Here is a 16,096-nt window from a genome sequence, read left to right as displayed (position 1 = left end):
TAGTATTTGTGTGTGTATATTTACATTCACCCAACATCCAAAAGATAGCTATAAATTAAAAATAAAATAAAATAAATAATAAAGAAAATAAAATTAAAGTAAAAGGAGGAACGCGTAAAAACAAAAAACAAAAACAACGGAAAAGAGGGATAGGATGAGCGGTACAAATAACTGGCCTTCAGACCATAGCAAATCGACTGACCCGAATACGTGTCAGCCAGAAAAAGATAATTACCAAACCAGCTCATAGAACAACATCCATGAAAGAAAAACACAGCACAAACCTCGTAGCAGAATCAACAGCCAATGACCCAAATTGAAAAATTCAGACAACTTACATATAGTTAAGGTGGAAAAAAATAAAGTATAGAGCAGAAGTGATATATATGATCCTCGGGTCCCATCATCGTCCTGCCTCGAAATTTCTTCTCTTTGTACAGCGCCATCTTCCGGCCGAACCACGAAAGGGCCAATGACTCCATAGGTGATCGAGTGCAACAGACATCATAAAAGAAAAAACACAGCACAAACCTCGTAGCAGAATCAACAGCCAATAACCCAAATTGAAAAATTCAGACAACCTTTTTTTGAGGGGAGAATTCAGACAACTTACATATAGTTAAGGCGGAAAAAAAACTGTAGAACATAAGTGATATACGTATATGGTACTGTCTCTGTTTTATACAACAGAAGGGTGTATATGTCCTATACAAGCTGCGAGGCAGAGTATCTGCATACCCTGGCCTCTGTAAACACAAGCCCCGTTCTGCAGTAGTATCCTTGCTCCGGGCTGCAGTGTCTGTCCTCCGAGCAGACGCATCCCCCGTCCAGCGCGCACCCATCCTCCTTACCGAGCTCCTTGCCGCCGACGACGTCGTCGGACCACGGGCTGTCGAACAGTCCCCGCGGATCCAGCTGCCGCTTGGCCGCGGCGAACCTGGCCCATCCCGGATACTTCCCCTGCACCCCCCGGAAGGCCACCATCCTGTTCTTGGCCCAGTGCGGCCGCGCCCCGTGCTTGACGAACGCCATCTGCTCCACCTCCTCCCACACGTCCTGGCTGAGCCGCGCCGCCGACGGGTCCGCCGCGCGGTAGTAGTTGAAGTCCACCACCACGGAGTCCTCCGGCTGCCCCAGCCAGGCCTCCGACCTCCTCACGAACCGGACCAGGAGGCCGTTGTACACGTCCACGCCGCACATGCTGTCCGGGCTGAGGTCGCGCAGCCGCTTCACGTCGAGCACGAAGGACCGGAACCGCGCCGGCGAGAAGATGGCCGTGCTCTCGTAGAAGAAGAGACCCTTGAACCTGGGGTCCCACGCGCACGCCGTGAGCGGGCTGGAGGCCGGCGACCGCGCGCAGGAGCCCGACGTCTGCATCTGCCCCTGGAACCCCACGACGGGGTAGCCGGTGAACAGCTGGCCGGCCTTCCTGCGCAGCCCGTTGCCGATCAGCCGCTTGGCGGCAATCTCCGCCGCGGCCATCGCGCACTTGCCCTTGACGTTCCTCGACCCTTCCAGTGCGGTCTCTAGCGCCCTGACCCCCTGGGAGACCGCGATGAGCGTCGACCGGAAGCCGATGAAGTCGTTGACCCCGTCGCCGGTGGCGTTGAGCGGCGCGCGGTCGTCGAGCCTGTAGACGGCCTGGTGCTGGGACGGGTACCAGGCGATGTCGGCGAACTCGTGCCGCGCGGCGTGGTCCGCGAAGTCGTCCTGGAAGGTGGAGTCGTCCCTGTAATCGTAGGTCACGCTTCTCTTGAATCTTGGCTCCAGCGCCAAAGTGACCTGCAGTGGCATCCACGCCAGCAGTATATCTTCCATGCGTCAGTTGGGAGTTGGAGATCAAACATAGGTAAAAACAAAAGCTTGCATCTGAACTCTACGTTTCGGATGGATAATTAGCAACTAGCCATTCTCCGCACATGCCAATCCTTGACAAAACTTGTGGTATATATCTTTGCAAATTTCGGTGAAGGAGCATGCCATGCCACTGCGTCGTACTCCGTATTATCTCTTCCTAATAATAAAGCGTAGAATGCTTTTGTCGTCCGTCGTGGTTATTTTGCAAAAACACCCCTCATTTTTCCAGTATTCAACCCGTAGTCCGTTTTTAAGTCAAAAAACGAATCTTTTTTGTATTTTTCAGAAAACCCCCTGATGTTTCAGGTAATCAATCCACAGTCCGAATTTAAGTCAGAAAACGAATCGTTTTTTTGCATTTTTCCGAAAACCCCGTGATGTTTCAGGTAATCAACCCGCCCTCCATATTTTAAGAAAAAAAACCTAACTTTCAGTTAATCAATCCACATTTTATCTAAAACAAAATTATCCATATCTTTTAAACCCTAACTACGATTTTAACATGTTATATATGAAATTTGATTAAAAAATTGTGTAGAATCTAAATAGGATGTCACTTTTGGTTGTTGAATACTTTTTAAATATTATTTTTGGTGCAAACTTAATTTGTAGTGCACGGTTCTTTTTTTCTTTCTTTCCGACGACGATATGAATTGCAATAAACATCCATCAAATTAAAACTAAATTGAAAGGAAAGAAAACATCGTTAACAACATATGCACATCTTTCGAAAACCTCATGGGGAGAAACAACATATTTCTCATCTTATTTCGAGTGACTGTATATTCAAACGCGTTTTCATTGTGTGAGCACTAAAGCCATCGTCGACAACACAAATGTGATGTCATGTAAAAATATATTGCGTTCAGAGCGTGTGTTATTTTCTCTTCCGTTGCAACGCACGGGCTTTTTTGCTAGTTAATGACAATGCGTGCAAGCATGCATTTTCCCTGCCTTCACTAGCCTTTTTCATAGTTCTTGTGTGCGTTCCTTTTCCTAAAGCTTCTCTGTACTGCATTCATAGTGACAGCAAAGCAAATTATTTGCGCTCCACATTTTCGGCAGCAACAGTGTATTAACAACATGTAGCACATGTCTCCCTTGGATTAGGATCTATTCCCTCCGTTCCTAAATAATTATAGTTAAGGACAACTAAACTAGTTATTTTCAACTATAATTATTTAGAAACATAGGGAGTAGATCTGATGATGTTGTTCGTGTTTCATCCGATGAAGAAAACATAAGTTTGGTCGTAGTGAGAAGTATCATGTACTAATATCATGCATATGATACTACTCCTTTCGTTCTTAAATATAAGTCTTTTTGAAGATTTTATTAGAAGACTACAAACAAAATGGATGAATCTACGGTTTAAAATATGTCTATATATACATTCGTATATAGTTTTCTAGTGAAACCTTTAAAAAGACATATATTTAGGAACGAAGGGAGTAGTGTATGATATGAGAACAGACGTTTGGTGACCGAGCTCATTGGAGCTAGAAATTTTTAAAGAATTCAGAATTCATACTTTTCATTTTCAAAAAATCTGAAAAATTGTGCAAGTAAACAAGGATGTTATGTGTATGTGTGTAAATTTTTAAGATGAAATACCTTGAAATACAATTTATGCAAAAAAACCAAATTCATGGCCTCAAAGGATAAATAGTATCATGTGTTAAAAAACCCAAATTTATCTTTTTTGCACGGGCCTCTTTCAACGTATTTTGTCCTGAAAATTTACACACATGTGTGTTATGCCTTCAACTATCTCTATATATATTTTAGAATTTTTTGAAATGTAAAAATATAAATTTTTAAGAATTTTAAATTTTACATTTGAAGGCCTTCATGGAGCTCGGTCTCCAAAAGCAATTTTCGTATATGATACTACCTCACAGTCATCTTATCACACCTTGGTATCATAATAGTTCTATTTATTGTTATTCAAGACACATACTAATAAATCATTTAATATGATATGGTAGTATCATATTTAGTTGGACTAGTATGCTCGTCGCTGTATTAGCACACTCATGACCATATAGAGTTATGTCGTTTAGGGGAAGCACAAATTTGAAGTTTTCATAATTGTTGTCCCCATAATCACGAGACCATGTGTTATTGAGACATATTTTTTTACTTTAATTGTTTAAATAAAGATGGACTAGACTACGTAACGGCGCCGCACGTTAGTCTTGCCGTGTTGCGGTTGTAGGAAGCCCACCATGCATGCGTGAGAACTGTATGCTGCATGCATGCGGTAGTAGCCGGTCTAAACAAGAAAACACTATTTATGATTATGAATGCATGTCGCTATCGCGGGTTATTAAAAAGATGGATTCAATGGCGTCCCGCATGCACATGCACCTAAAAATAGGCAGAATGATTCTCTTCAATACTTGAAATTCCAAAAGTTTTATCTTTAAAACCATTAATTCAATCAATGATTTGTTTTCACCGTTAGCTTTGTCGCGACAAGACTTTCGAAACGAGATCCCATGTCGACATGTTTCGACAAACTTTTTTTTCCTTCCATAATTGCCACATTGTTCCACTCACTTGCCATATTATTAACCACTTACTTTTCCAATAAAAATAACTTAATTTCCATATATTTTTGATGTCGTTTCGTGCAAAAGATTGTCGATGCTTATAAATGCAGTCCCCAAAATGTTTTAATGTGCTTGTCATTTTTATTCTATGAAGTTGTCATGTGGTCTCATAAAGCTTGTAGGTGCTTATAAAATCACAGTTGCCACATATATTTTTTTGTGCTTGTCATTTTAATCCTACATCGTTATCATATTTGTCTCATACAACTTGTCAGTCATTGTAAATATGACAAGTTGGTATATTTTAAATTGACAAACACAACCAACAACATGCTTTTATATCATGTATAATTAAATCTGTTACAAGGCTTTTGTACGAAACAACATTAAAAAGTGACAATTAAGTTATTTTTTTCGAGGCAAGTAAGTGGTTAATAATATGGCAAGTGGGTCAAAAAATGTGGCAAGTATGAACGGAAAAAAATAGTTGACGAAACATATCGACATGGGATCTAGTTTCGAAGAACTCGTCGCGAGAAAGCCAATGGTGAAAACGGATCATCGATTAAATTAACGGTTTTATAGATAAAACTTTTTGAATTTCAAACATCAAAAGAAATTGCACGTTGTCTGTAGCATGCAAAACTTTTTCCTTTCCTTAATCTAACGGTCTCACATGATACGCTTAGATTAGACGGATCGGTCTGCCCGCCGCACGGCAAAGCAGCTATGGGCACGCTTCCAATTAAATTTTCCCAATAAAGATACACATGAATGTGAGGATCACATGTACTTTTCTTCACGCCAAACACAACTATTTTCCGAAGCCCACTTTAAGAGGCGCCCCGAGACTTCATATATGAAGGATGAGAGGCCATATATGAAGGTCGTTTCATAAATTATGACGACTCCTAACAAGATAGTAACTCTGCTAGTGTGCCTTTTTTTATACTTGAATCGTCGTATTGATGATTAGGGCCACTTTGATTTGTAGAATTTTAAAACAAGGGAACAAAAAAAACATAGGATTAAAATGGCATAGTCATCTCAAACCTATATGATTTGGGCTTGTTTCATTGCGTCACAGAAAAAACAAAGGATTCTTTCAAAGATGTTTGAATGATGCTAGAAATCCATTGTGTAATAGTACAAAGGAATCATTTGAAAAAGTTCCTATATGAACCTATATAGGAAAAATCCTAAGGATTCTAATGCTCCAAAATTCCTACGAAAATCATTTAAATCAAAGGAGCCCTTATTATGGCGATTTGCTCAAAATGACGACTCGGTTAGAGTTGCTCGAAATGTGTCGTTTCAACTCTCATGTTGATAGTAGAGTAAATATGACTTTTTAACCCTCTTAGTTGGCTTTTTTTTTACGGGATTTGCCATGTTTAAGAGACTTTCGTCCGTTATCCCATTTAACAAAACACATGCTACATTTTTACCCTTTTCATTTATTTGTCAGTACATGTTGTAGTCAGTCAAGCTTGTGTGACAAGTGCATGGCGTCGAATTCGGGGTAGTCCATGCCTATTTTCAAAGTACACTTACTTTCATGTCAAACAAAGTAGATTCTGTCCAACAAAAACCTATATAGTTTGCATATTTTTTTAGAAAATTATGTGCAACTTGAATTTCTTACTGTATTCACTGAAGTTGCACAAAAATGAAATGTGTTTTGTTTTTATTTTATTTTGTATCCATATATGCTAGTAGTACATCATACTCCAAAGTCCTACTAGCAGAGAGGATACATGTATCTAAAGTACCAAAAAGCTCAGAATCAGCACATGAGGCTTTCCTTAGTCTTGCTACTAGTAGTACGAAATAGAACACCAGAGTACAAATCGTACTAGATATAAGGATTTGACCGACAAGCTAGTGGGAAAAGTACAACAGAATGTAGTCCATTCATGAAGCTGAACTACGGCGCACGCTTGACAATCGCGCCAAGCTCGTATCTAGGGAGTTTCACACAACATTATGAGTGTGCTTGGATACGTTTTAGTCCTACGACTAAAAGTAGTGAGACTAAAACTTGCTAGCCTTACCCATGCTTGGATCCAAGTACTACCTCCGTCCAAGTGTGTAGGACATGCGCGCAGTTCTAAGTTGTCAATTTAACTAGCTAAATATATATTATATGTAATAAATAATATACCATTAGATTCATGTAGGAATGTAGTTTCTGAATATGTATTTTTTATCACATATAATATATATTTAGCTAGTTAAATTAACAAGCTAGAACTACGCGCATGTCCTATACACTTGGACGGAGGTAGTACTAAAGAGACTAAAATCAAGTTAATGAGCATTTATTATCCTCCAAACCCTCCAATCCAGAACTTGCATGAGGAGTTAAATGAGGAGAGAGAGGACTAATGCATATTTTAGTAGGGGTACCCCTGACTAAAAGATTTTAGTCTCAAGACTAGTTTTAGCCTATCTATAGTCAGGGGTGCTTGGAACTTTAGCCTCTTAAAAAGACTAGTTTTAGACTTTTAGTCAGACTAGTTTTAGTCTTTTGGATCCAAGCACCCTCTATATCTTTCATGCATCAGTTGGGAGTTGGACATGAAACATGCATCTGGACATGTGATCTGTTCACAATGACAATGCGTGTGCAAGCATGCATTTTTCCTGCCTTGTCTAGTCTTTTTCAGAGTTCTTGTGTGCATACCTTTTTGTAAAGCTTTTCTGTATTGCATTCATAGTGACAGCAAAGCAAAGTATTTGCGCTCGACTTTTTTGGTGGCAACAGTCTATTAACAACATATCACATGTCTCCCTGGCATTAGGATCTACTCCCTCAGTTTCTAAATATAAGTCTTTATAAAGATTCTACTAATAGACTACGTACGGATGTATATAGACATACTTTAAAGTGTAGATTCACTCATTTTGCTCGATGTAGACTTTTAGTAAAATCTCTTAAAATACTTATATTTAGGAATGGAGGGAGTAGATCTGGTGATGTTGTTCGTGCTTTACCTGGTCAATAAAGCATAAGTAGTTGGCCGCACTCAATTGCTAATCGATGAGTTCCTGTACGGCCTCTCAAGGCCCCTTGAACTAGAATGCTCTAATACCGTGTTTGATTGGGGGTAATTGCAGTTAGGAAATGGGATTAAAGGGGTATAAGACTACAAATCTATTACTATTTGGTTAGTGAGATTGGAAAATTATAAGGAAACGATAATGAAACTTTGAGATTCCAACTCTCGCTGTTTTATTAACAGGGAAGAGAGTGGGAGTTGAAAGGGAGTTGTTTCAATGAGTTAATCCTAATCCTTCATCATAACTTACATTAACCTCCCTTGTCTAGTCCCCTTGTCAATCGAACCAAACAGCAGAATATAATTTGTTCCCAATTCTCACACATAGTTTTTATCATGAGCCAAACTGAAAATTGAGAATAAGATGACTCATTCCATGTCTAATCTTAATACAACTCCCTACTATAAACTTCAATTCCCCTTCGCCAACATTGCCAAACACGTAGCATAGTCGTTGTATTGGCACAGTCCCTGTCCATATAGAGTTATGTTGTCTACGGGGTGCGTAAATTTGGAGTTTTCAAATTGTAGTCTCCACAATCATGAGACCGCATGATGGAGGTCATGGAGAAGATCCAGAGCACCCAGACGTCACGTCGGCTCGTCATGGTTAGGCGACTGGTTGAGTTTTCTTTATTCACTTTGCTGGCATCCTTTTCGATTTTTAGGAGATTGGACAATCGGGCCAGCAACATTATTGTGCTATTTGATGCTGCCCATCTCTTGGTTTAGACTTGTGGTTAATTGATGTTATCTATGGTCTGTAAGCGCTGGATTGTCCCTCTGGGGGTAGCTGGGTCTGGGCCAGAGACATAGCTGATATTCCGACGTCGCACACTCTGGGGGTCCTTCCTCGCGGAGCCGGCAGGGTGGAGGAGATGGAGGGATTCTCCCCACCAGACAGGAGAGTTGCGCCGCCGCCGGCTACGGCGGAGTACACCATGCTGATTCACGTCGACAGGGTGGAGGACTGGACACAACCCTCTCCGCGCTCCTCCCATTCCGCCCATAGCGGTCTGCCGTCGTCTGGCTCCGACGACGAGGGCCCTCCTTTCCCCTTGGTGGCCCCTGCGTCTTGGACGCTGGGGGTGGAAGACGGCCAAGGAGGAGACCGCTCGCAGCGACTGCCTCGTGCACCTGTAGCCAGCGTAGGGTGCCGGGGCGCCCCTAGAGACGGTCGTCCGAGGGATGGGGACGGTGAGGGAGGATCGGGTGCAGGCGGCCACAGGTCCTGGAAGGACGTCCTCCTGCGCCGCGGCGCCTCGCGTGCCCCTCCTGCTTCACCTTCTCGACGCCGCCGCAGCAGATCACCGCCGGCCGGACGCGGCTCGAGGGAGTCCTCGAACCGCCGCTCGGGGGCCGGGAGGAGCACTGCGCCGGCTAGGCGCCAGTCGAGGCGCCCTAGTGTTAGTGCAACCCCGACAGTGATTGCCAAGACCGCGGGCGCTGCTGCAGCGGCCAGCCAGCCCGCGCCAGTCGCGAGGTCCAGTGCCGCCGGCGAGGACCCGGTTGAAGAGTTCTTCAGGACCGCAAAGAAGCCTTCCCCGGCCTCCGTCGTCATCGACGGCCTGGCGACCGACGTCCACACCGCCGCGGAGGCGACAGTGGCAGCCCCCCTCGACTTCATCGACGCCTCCCTGCTCCAGGCCTCGGGGGAGTCAGTGGAACTGGACGCCTTCAGTCCTACACTGTCGGCCGCGGCATCTGAGCTGGGACAGTTCCACAAGGCCACCCCATCAGCAGCCAACACTTTGGAGGTCCAGCTCGGGGCTGTCACTGGACGCGTCAGGGAGATGGAGATCGGAGGGAAAGTAGCCGGGCCGGAATCGCGAGGCCTCTTCCGGACCTCCAAGCAGCAGCCCCTCATTGCCATTGCACCCGCGCGCCGTCCCGCGGCGCCACCGAAGACTAGGGCCACCTCTACCCCGACCCGCTCCAGCGCGCGGCAAGCTGCCATCGGGTCGTCAGTACCGGTGGCACAACACGCTTCCTTGCGCATCGTGAAGGAGCTCGGCCTGCTCGGCCCTCGGGATAGGCTGACGGCAAAAGTCGCAAAGGCGCTCCTGCAACGCTTCGAAGAGCCCCTGTCCGACAGCGACATCTCGGTCATCGCCAGGCTGACCCACCTGGATGGTGAGGCGCTGCGGGTCATGGCTCGCATGAACGGCCCCGACGGAGCTGCCGATGAGGCCACCGTGTGATCATGTTAGTTGTCTTTAGTCTTAGCCTCCGATGGCGACCGATCCCCGACCGGTTCAATCTAGTTTGTTTCCCAGTTCGTAGGGACAGTAGGATGTATCATCAGAGCCGGTGCATCTTGGGTACTGCTGGTGGGCGCCGGCCCCAGCCTTGTATGATGGTGGTGTCTTCTCTTGGCCTTGGGCCGCCTTGTTTTAGTCATCGGAGATACTTTTGTGTTTTAGATGCATGACAAGATTCAACCCATTATGTGCTGGAACGTTCGTGGCTTGAACAACCCAGCCAAGAGGGCGGCAGTCGGGGAGCTGGCGGCCGCCCAGCGCACAGCCATTCTCTGCATCCAAGAGACCAAGATCGCCGCCTGGTCACCGGAGCTAGTCCGCGAGATAGGGGGCGCTAGGCTAACAGGATGTATCGCTCTTCCGGCAATAGGGACTAGTGGAGGTGCGGCGATCCTTTGGGACAAGGAGTTGGCCATAGTCTCATCGCATGCCATAGGGATCTTTGCTATTACAGCTAAAGTGACCTTCCTCGGACAGGCTCAGGATTTCTGGCTATCGACAGTCTACGGTCCGGCGGACGACGCGAGAAAGGAAGATTTCCTTCGGGAACTTTCACTCTCGGCGCCACCACCAAACGATCCTTGGCTTATCAACGGGGATTTCAACCTCATATACGAGGCGCAGGACAAGAACAACACCAATCTCAACCGTAGGTTGATGGGTAGGTTCCGATCAGCCATCGACGCAAAGGGCTTGAAGGAGATCAAATGCAAGAACCGTAGATACACGTGGAGCAACGAGCGCCACGATCCGACCCTAGTGAGCATCGATAAATTCTTCTGCAATACATCCTGGGAATGCATTTTCCCATCCGTGTCGCTCATCGCAGCGTCGACAGCAACATCAGACCACTGCCCGCTGATTCTAGCTGACACTTCCGCCGCCCCCCGGACAACCCTATTCAGATTCGAGAGCTTCTGGCCCAGCTTCCCTCGTTTCCATGCAACGGTGGAGCGGGCGTGGAAAAGGCCGGAGCGGTCCTCTTGTCCTTTCCAACGTCTTGCCACGAAGATGGCTAGAACTGCAAGGGAACTTAAGAATTGGAGCAAGAGTTTCTTTAGCCAGGCCAAGATGCAATTCCACATGGCGGCAGAGATAGTGCTACGTCTAGATGTCGCACAGGAGAGACGCCGTCTCTTAGACGCAGAGCTTACCCTCCGAAAGCTGCTGAAGCTCCGTCTGTTGGGACTCGCGGCACTTGAACGTGCTCGCAGGCGATAGGCCTCACGGCTCACCTGGCTCCAGCTAGGAGATGCGGGCACTAAGTTCTTTCATGCCAAGGCAACAACAAGGAAGCGGAAGAACTTTATTCACTGCCTCCGAGTAGGAGACGACCTACTTACGGCTCACGAACACAAGGAGGAGGCGATTCACAACCACTTCAAACTCTCCATGGGTAGCAGGGTAGAGCGACCTCTGCAAGTGGACTGGTCGATCTTTGACCTACCTTCTGTCCACAATAGAGGCTTAGACAACCCTTTCTCTGAGGAAGAGGTTTGGGAGGCGATCAAAGCATCACCGGTGGAGAAGGCCCCAGGACCGGATGGATTCTCCGGGGTCTTCTACAGATCCTGTTGGCACATTATCAAAGTAGACATCATGGCAGCATTCACTAATTTCTACAACCTGTCTAGAGGGGACTTCGACAAGTTAAACACAGCCCTGGTAATACTGTTACCAAAAAAGGACGGTGCAAGTACGATCCACGATTATAGACCGATTAGTCTAATTCATTCGGTGGCCAAGCTCATCACCAAAGTCCTCTCCAGGCGCCTATGCACGGTGATCAATAGCATAATCTCACCGGCGCAATCAACATTCCTTAGCTCCAAATCAACGCAAGATAGTTTCCTCTACGTACAGAATATAGTGCGATCTCTGCATAGGAAGAAACAACCAGCCCTACTGCTTAAGCTAGACATTGCAAAAGCTTTCAATAGCGTCTCATGGGAGTACCTTCTAGAGGTAATGCAACAACTTCATTTCCCGGCACGCTGGCGGGACTGGGCCTCCCTGCTCCTCTGCACGGCCTCTTCGGCCGTCATGTTAAACGGCACTACCGGCAATTACTTCACACATCAGCGAGGCCTACGGCAAGGAGACTCCCTCTCCCCATTGCTTTTCATCATCGCCATTGACACCCTCCACCGTCTCCTAGAGAAGGCAACGGAGTTGCAAGAAATTGCACCGCTACCAGGCAGGGGAATCCCCCTCAGAGTGAGCCTCTATGCAGACGACGTCGTCATCTTCGCCAATCCGGCAACAGAAGAAATCGAAGTTCTGATGGCTATTCTACGTGACTTTGGACGAGCATCGGGGCTGCTCATCAATCCGTCAAAATCCACAGCTGCTCCAATTAGATGCGACGGCGCAGACCTGCAACACATCTTAGCTAGCTTCGGAGGGAAAGTCGTCGCCTTCCCGCTGACTTACCTAGGGCTTCCGATAACTTTGTCGAGGCTTAGGCTAGTCCACATTCAGTTCATCTTAGACAGGATCAGAGCTAGGCTAGCTGGATGGAAGGGCAAACTTCTTAACGTTGCCGGCAGGCGAGTCTTGGTCCGAAACGTCCTCTCAGCCCTACCCACTTTCGCACTATCTGTGCTAAGGGCGCCAAGGAAATTCTTCGATGAGGTAGATAAAGCTAGACGTCGTTTTCTGTGGGCACAAGAGGACGGCAAGCTAGGTGGAGGCAAGAGTAAAGTAAATTGGCCCACAGTCTGCTCCCCTATGGAGAATGGGGGTCTTGGCATCCTTGACCTAAACCGCTTCAGCCGGGCCCTCAGGCTAAGATGGCTTTGGCTGCAATGGACAAGCAATGACAGGGCCTGGCGGGGCATGAATCTGCCTTGTGACGAAGCGGACAGAGACCTATTCAACGCATCAACAACTGTCACCCTAGGCAACGGCGCAACGGCATCCTTCTGGCATTGCTCGTGGACGGGAACAAGCTCCCTCAAGACAATGTTCCCATCCCTTTTTAAGCACTCCAGGAGGAAACAAAGAACAGTGCAGGAGGCACTTCGGAACAACACCTGGTTAGCAGACTTAGCGCATGGTAGCAATGCGCACCTTTGGGAGGACGCGATTAGGCTACACAGATGGCTACAAGGCAGGAATTTACAACTCCATGCAGAAACAGCTGACACTATCACATGGAACCTTGAGGCCTCGCAAACATACTCGGCCAGGTCGGCGTACAATGCACAATTCCAAGGAATGTTAAAGTCCGATTTCAAGAAGATAATCTGGAAGACTTGGGCACCCCCTAGGCTCAAGATTTTTGCCTGGCTACTCCTACGCGACAGGCTATGGTGCAATGACCGACTGCAACGACGTGGATGGCCAAACGGCTATTTCTGGGAGCTATGCCTGCGGAACTTAGAGACATCAGCTCATTTGCTCTGGGAATGCCCCATGGCACTACAAATCTGGACACATGCCGCCTCGAGGGCTGGATGCGCCTCTTTGTACCCTTCCACATGGGCAACAAAGACGGGGGTCAGCGGAGATAATAGCCACAATGATAGGAACGGCTCAACCACTACACCGCAAGGCTACCAAGACGATGATCATCCTGATCCTATGGGAGATTTGGAAACACAGAAACGATTGCACCTTCACAAACAAGCAGGCGCACATGCAAGATATAAAGTGCGCAATCACGAGAATCGTCGAGCTATGGAGACAAGCTGGAGCATCTTTTTTGGAGCACCCTTTCTAGGAACTACCGTGAAGGATCGTCTCTGTTCCTTCCCTCTCACTTTCTTTTCCCTTTTCTTTCACCTTTTTCTCCTTGATCTTTAGATCGTATCCCCCGCCCCTTTTGTAACCATATTTCTACCTGCTATGTTCTAATATATGCCAGCATTCCAAGCTGGATCTTTAAAAAAAATGATACTTTGTGGATGATGCCTTGTTATTTTATTAATTTAAAACCGAAAGCGACTAGCGTCTTCGTTCCAAAAATAAATAAATTGGAACCATGTGTTATTGGGACATCTTCTTTTTTATTATTTAAATAAAGATGCATGTAAGGTGAGGATCACAGACTTTCCTTCAAACCGCACACAACTATCATATCAAGTGCACTTTAAATGCCAGCACCGAGACTCCATATATATGAAGGCTGAGAGGCCATGTATAAAGGCCGTTCTATAAATTATGGCGATTCCTAACAGGATACTTCCTCCGTTCCTAAATATAAGTCTTTAAAAAGATTTCACCAGAGGTCTACATACGAAGCAAAATGAGTAAATCTATACTCTAAATTATGACTATATACATCTGTATGTAGTCTACTATTGAAATCTCTTAAAAGACTTATATTTAGGAACGAAGGGAGTAGTAACGAATCTGCTAGCGTGCCTTTTTACCTGAATTGCCGTATTGAAGGTTAATTATGGCGGTTTGCACAATATGACGACTCTTAGCTATCATTCCAATTATCATGTTGATAGAGTAAATATCAATTTTAACCCTGTTAGTTGGCATTTTTTTTACGGGATTTGCCCCGTTTAAAAGATTTTCGTCCGTTATCCCATTTAACAAAACACGTGACACATTTTTGCCCTTATTTATTTATTTATTTGTCAGTACATGCTCTAGTGGGTCGAGCTTGCGTGCACGCTGTCAAATTCGGGGCAGTCCATGCGTATTTCAAAGTACATTACTTTCATGTCAAACAAAGTAGATTTTGTCCAACAAAAACCTATATAGTTGCATATTTTTAGAAAAATATTTGTAATTTTCATTCCTTACGGTACTGCAGTGAAGTTGCCCACAAATTAAATGTGTTTTGTTTTTCTTTTATTTTGAATCATATATGCTAGTAACTACTTCCTATGTACCAAAATATTCGTGGTTTTAGTAGGCTAATAACTTATAACCTACTAAAATTACAAATATAGAGAAAGTACATCATACTCCGAAGTCCTACTAGAACGCTAGTAGGAGTAGGAAATAGAACGCCACGGCACAAATGGTACTACATGCAAGATTTGACCGACAAGCTAGTGGGAAAAGTACGCTCGACAATCATTCTGAAGCTCACATCTATGGCACAGTCCAGTATAGTGATCAGTAGTTCGATAGTACTCTACTAACCTTGGATATGACTCCGAGCAGGCCAAGCGAGACGAGCGCGGCGGGAAAGAGCGCGTCACCTCTGGCGAGCGGCACCACCTTGGCCCACCCATCGGCCGCTCCGGCGGGCACGACAAGGCTGAGCCCCACGACGTGGTCGTGCAGGGCGCCGCCCCGGCCCCACCACGAGCTGCCGTGGGACCCGGTGCTCACGGCCCCGCCGACGCTCACCCCCTCCCAGTACGGCGACGCCGGCAGGCTCAGCCCGCTCGCCTCCGCCGCGTCAATCACGGCCCGCAGCGGGGCGCCGGCGTCCGCGGTCACCGTCCGCGCCGCCGCGTCCACCTCCACGCCGGCGTACCTCGCCGTGCTGATCAGCAGAGACGCCGCGCTGCCGTTCCCGCCGCCGCCGCCCCCGGGGCAGGCCAGCTTCGGGATGGTGTGCGCGAAGCCGCTGACGGCCTTGACCCGCATGCCGCCCGCGCTGGCGCGCGCGACGGCCGCGACCACGTCCCGCTCGGACGCCGGGTACGCCACGGCCGACACGGGGCAGTCGGCGCGGTCGCTCGACCAGGCGCCGTACGCGTTCGAGAGCACGCAGCCCGCGTCGCCGCAGCGCACCGGCGGGCGGGGCGGGACGGAGAGGGCGCCCGGGGCCAGCGAGCAGAGCACGAGCAGGAGAAAAGCGGCCATCGTTGTGTTTGCTCTTCTCCGGGCCGTGCGTGCGAGTGCGAGTGCGCGTTGCCTTGGCTAGCTCTAGGCTGTAGCTCGTCTCTGCTTTTGCTTTGTTGGTGTTGCGGCGGTGGTGGTGGGGAGGCTGCTCCGTCAAGCAAGGCGTGTTTGGCTGGAAAGGTTCGCCAGGGTTGCCTTATAAGGATTCGCGGTGGATCGGATCAAGTTTGTTCTTGCTCCGGTATACTAAGCATTTTGTGTCTGTGTAACTTTTCTGGCCTGGTTTGATGAGCACGCACGTCAAATTTAAAATGGCACTCCAGTATATAGACACCTTCTATTGGACCTTCGGTCAGCCATGAACCATAGTCCGTGTAATCCGTTTTACTTCACAATTTCTTTTAAAACGGTCTTGCTAAAACACATCTAGATATAAAATAAATATTGCAAATTTAAGTCCTCCCCCCTTCCCTCGTGTGTATCTAAACAATTATAGTTCGAAAGAACTAGTCTAGTTTTTTTCAACTACAATTATTTAGGTACATAGAAAGTATATCATATCTTACATGAAGATCTGTGTGGGTATTTTCTATTCATTTTGTTT

The 16,096-nt window shown here is 46.7% G+C and overlaps 1 protein-coding gene across 1 annotated transcript; it reads right to left on the bottom strand.

Annotated features, from left to right (window-relative positions):
• Positions 1-563: 563 nt before the first annotated feature.
• LOC123404611 (L-gulonolactone oxidase 3) lies at positions 564-15,835 on the bottom strand. Its single transcript, XM_045098554.1, has 2 exons — positions 14,842-15,835; positions 564-1,782 (listed from the first exon to the last, which is right to left on the bottom strand). Exons 1-2 carry the CDS (start codon positions 15,511-15,513, stop codon positions 706-708), a joined length of 1,749 nt encoding a protein of 582 aa, XP_044954489.1. The 5' UTR covers positions 15,514-15,835; the 3' UTR covers positions 564-705.
• Between the last annotated feature and the right edge of the window lie 261 nt (positions 15,836-16,096).

Source organism: Hordeum vulgare, chromosome 6H, assembly GCF_904849725.1.
Source record: "Hordeum vulgare subsp. vulgare chromosome 6H, MorexV3_pseudomolecules_assembly, whole genome shotgun sequence".
Taxonomy (NCBI): Eukaryota; Viridiplantae; Streptophyta; class Magnoliopsida; order Poales; family Poaceae; genus Hordeum; species Hordeum vulgare.
This window is presented reverse-complemented; position numbering and strand designations above follow the sequence as displayed.

Bases quoted from the DNA above. Each gene is read 5' to 3' on its own strand.
- LOC123404611 (XM_045098554.1), bottom strand. From the start codon at position 15,513: ATGGCCGCTTTTCTCCTGCTCGTGCTCTGCTCGCTGGCCCCGGGCGCC. The intron at 1,783-14,841 runs GTTAGTAGAGTA...ATGCCACTGCAG, and splicing joins TGCTCGGAGTCATATCCAAG to GTCACTTTGGCGCTGGAGCC.